Source organism: Triticum aestivum, unplaced genomic scaffold (genome assembly GCF_018294505.1).
Source record: "Triticum aestivum cultivar Chinese Spring unplaced genomic scaffold, IWGSC CS RefSeq v2.1 scaffold211226, whole genome shotgun sequence".
Lineage (NCBI taxonomy): Eukaryota > Viridiplantae > Streptophyta > Magnoliopsida > Poales > Poaceae > Triticum > Triticum aestivum.
Genome location: NW_025262301.1, coordinates 1 through 1,490, shown reverse-complemented (window position 1 = coordinate 1,490; position 1,490 = coordinate 1). Strand labels below are relative to the sequence as shown.

The 1,490-nt window shown below is 52.6% G+C and overlaps 1 protein-coding gene across 1 annotated transcript; it reads left to right on the top strand.

Annotated features, from left to right (window-relative positions):
- Nucleotides 1-314: 314 nt before the first annotated feature.
- On the top strand, nucleotides 315-1,453 carry LOC123177840 (cytosolic sulfotransferase 5; the record flags this gene model as incomplete). Its single annotated transcript, XM_044591329.1, is given in 2 exon segments — nucleotides 315-917; nucleotides 1,241-1,453. Coding segments are annotated over 2 exon segments (746 nt in total), but the record flags the coding sequence as incomplete, so codon positions are not given.
- Between the last annotated feature and the right edge of the window lie 37 nt (nucleotides 1,454-1,490).

The following is a 1,490-nucleotide window of genomic DNA, read 5'->3' as shown; positions in this document are numbered from 1 at the left end:
GGGTAGCACATCATTTGGCAGTGTATAGTCATATAATCGTACGGAGAGCGCTACTGCCATATGGCTTCAGCGTGGACCACTTTTTAGTGAAGGGTTGGTGCCTCTCTATTGTAACCCTATCTATATAGAATAAAACTAAAAAAACATTGTACACGCCAAGGCTCTACCATGAGATCCGACATCACTGCACTGGCACGATTCGTCGCTACGCTCGCTACAGCAAACACATACATGCATGACAGCAAGCAATTTATGTTCCTGTCAGCCAATAATTTGGCAACCACGTTTGCCACGGGCCGGCCGATATGGTACCGGAAGGTTAGGACATCCAGATCAATTATCTTATATGTTTCATCGCTAGCCGCGCAACATTCCAGCAAAAGCATGGCGCTAGCAAGTGCCCTCGCCGGCGGCCCAGCGGCGTTCAAGGACGTCTTCGTCAACAGCCGCCACGACCCGCCGTTGCCCCTGCCGAAGAAAGACCATAGCGATGGCAACGGCGACGGCGACGCCCTCACGAGCAACCCGATGACGGGGCAGTGCCTGTACAAGGGCACCTGGGTGATGGAAGGGTGGATCCCGGGGATCGTCCAGATTCAAAACGGCGGCGGCTTCACGCCGCGTCCTGGCGATGTCATCCTCGCCAGCCCGCCCAAGTGTGGCACCACGTGGCTCAAGGCGCTCGCCTTCGCCACCATGGCACGCCGGGCGCACCCGCCCGCCGCCCCCGACCACCCGCTCCTCCGCCACACGCCGCACGACTGCGTGCCGTTCATGGAGGTGATCGTGTCGGGCGGGTGGGGGAATAAGCTGGACGCACTGCCGTCCCCGAGACTCTTGTCCACGCACATGCCCTACTCTACTCTGCCCGCCTCCATCACCAAGAATCCAGACCGCAAGATCGTCTACATCTGCAGGTGCGCGCGTGCCATGATAAATTATTGTGTTTGTGTTTTCATGGTTGTTTTTGATATAGCTAACCACTCATTTCAAGTGGCATGATAAGTTATTGTGTACTCTATATAACTTCAAACCTCTCGTTGATATGATACCTTCTGAAACGTGTTTGACGTTTCTCTAAGCCTTGAAGGAAAAGGTATCAGACGTCTATTCCAACTACTACTTATTCATTTGGTTTGGTTATTTCATCATAGTAACACATAACATTAACGTTAGTTACTGATGATGGCCGACTGTTGATACGGACAAAATTTACTGATCATCACTCATGACTCATCAGGGACCCAAAGGACATGGTAGTCTCAATGTGGCACTTCCTTAGGTATCCTCGGCCAAACCTGTCATTCAACGACATGTTCGAGCTCACCTGCGAGGGCAAATCTCTATGCGGCCCATTCTGGGACCACATCCTTGGGTACTGGAACGCCAGCAAAACCATGAGCGGCGACGAGGGCCAGCCAGAGATGACCTCGGCAGCGGTCCTTTTCCTCAGGTATGAGGAAATGATAAAAGATCCGGCCAACAATGTA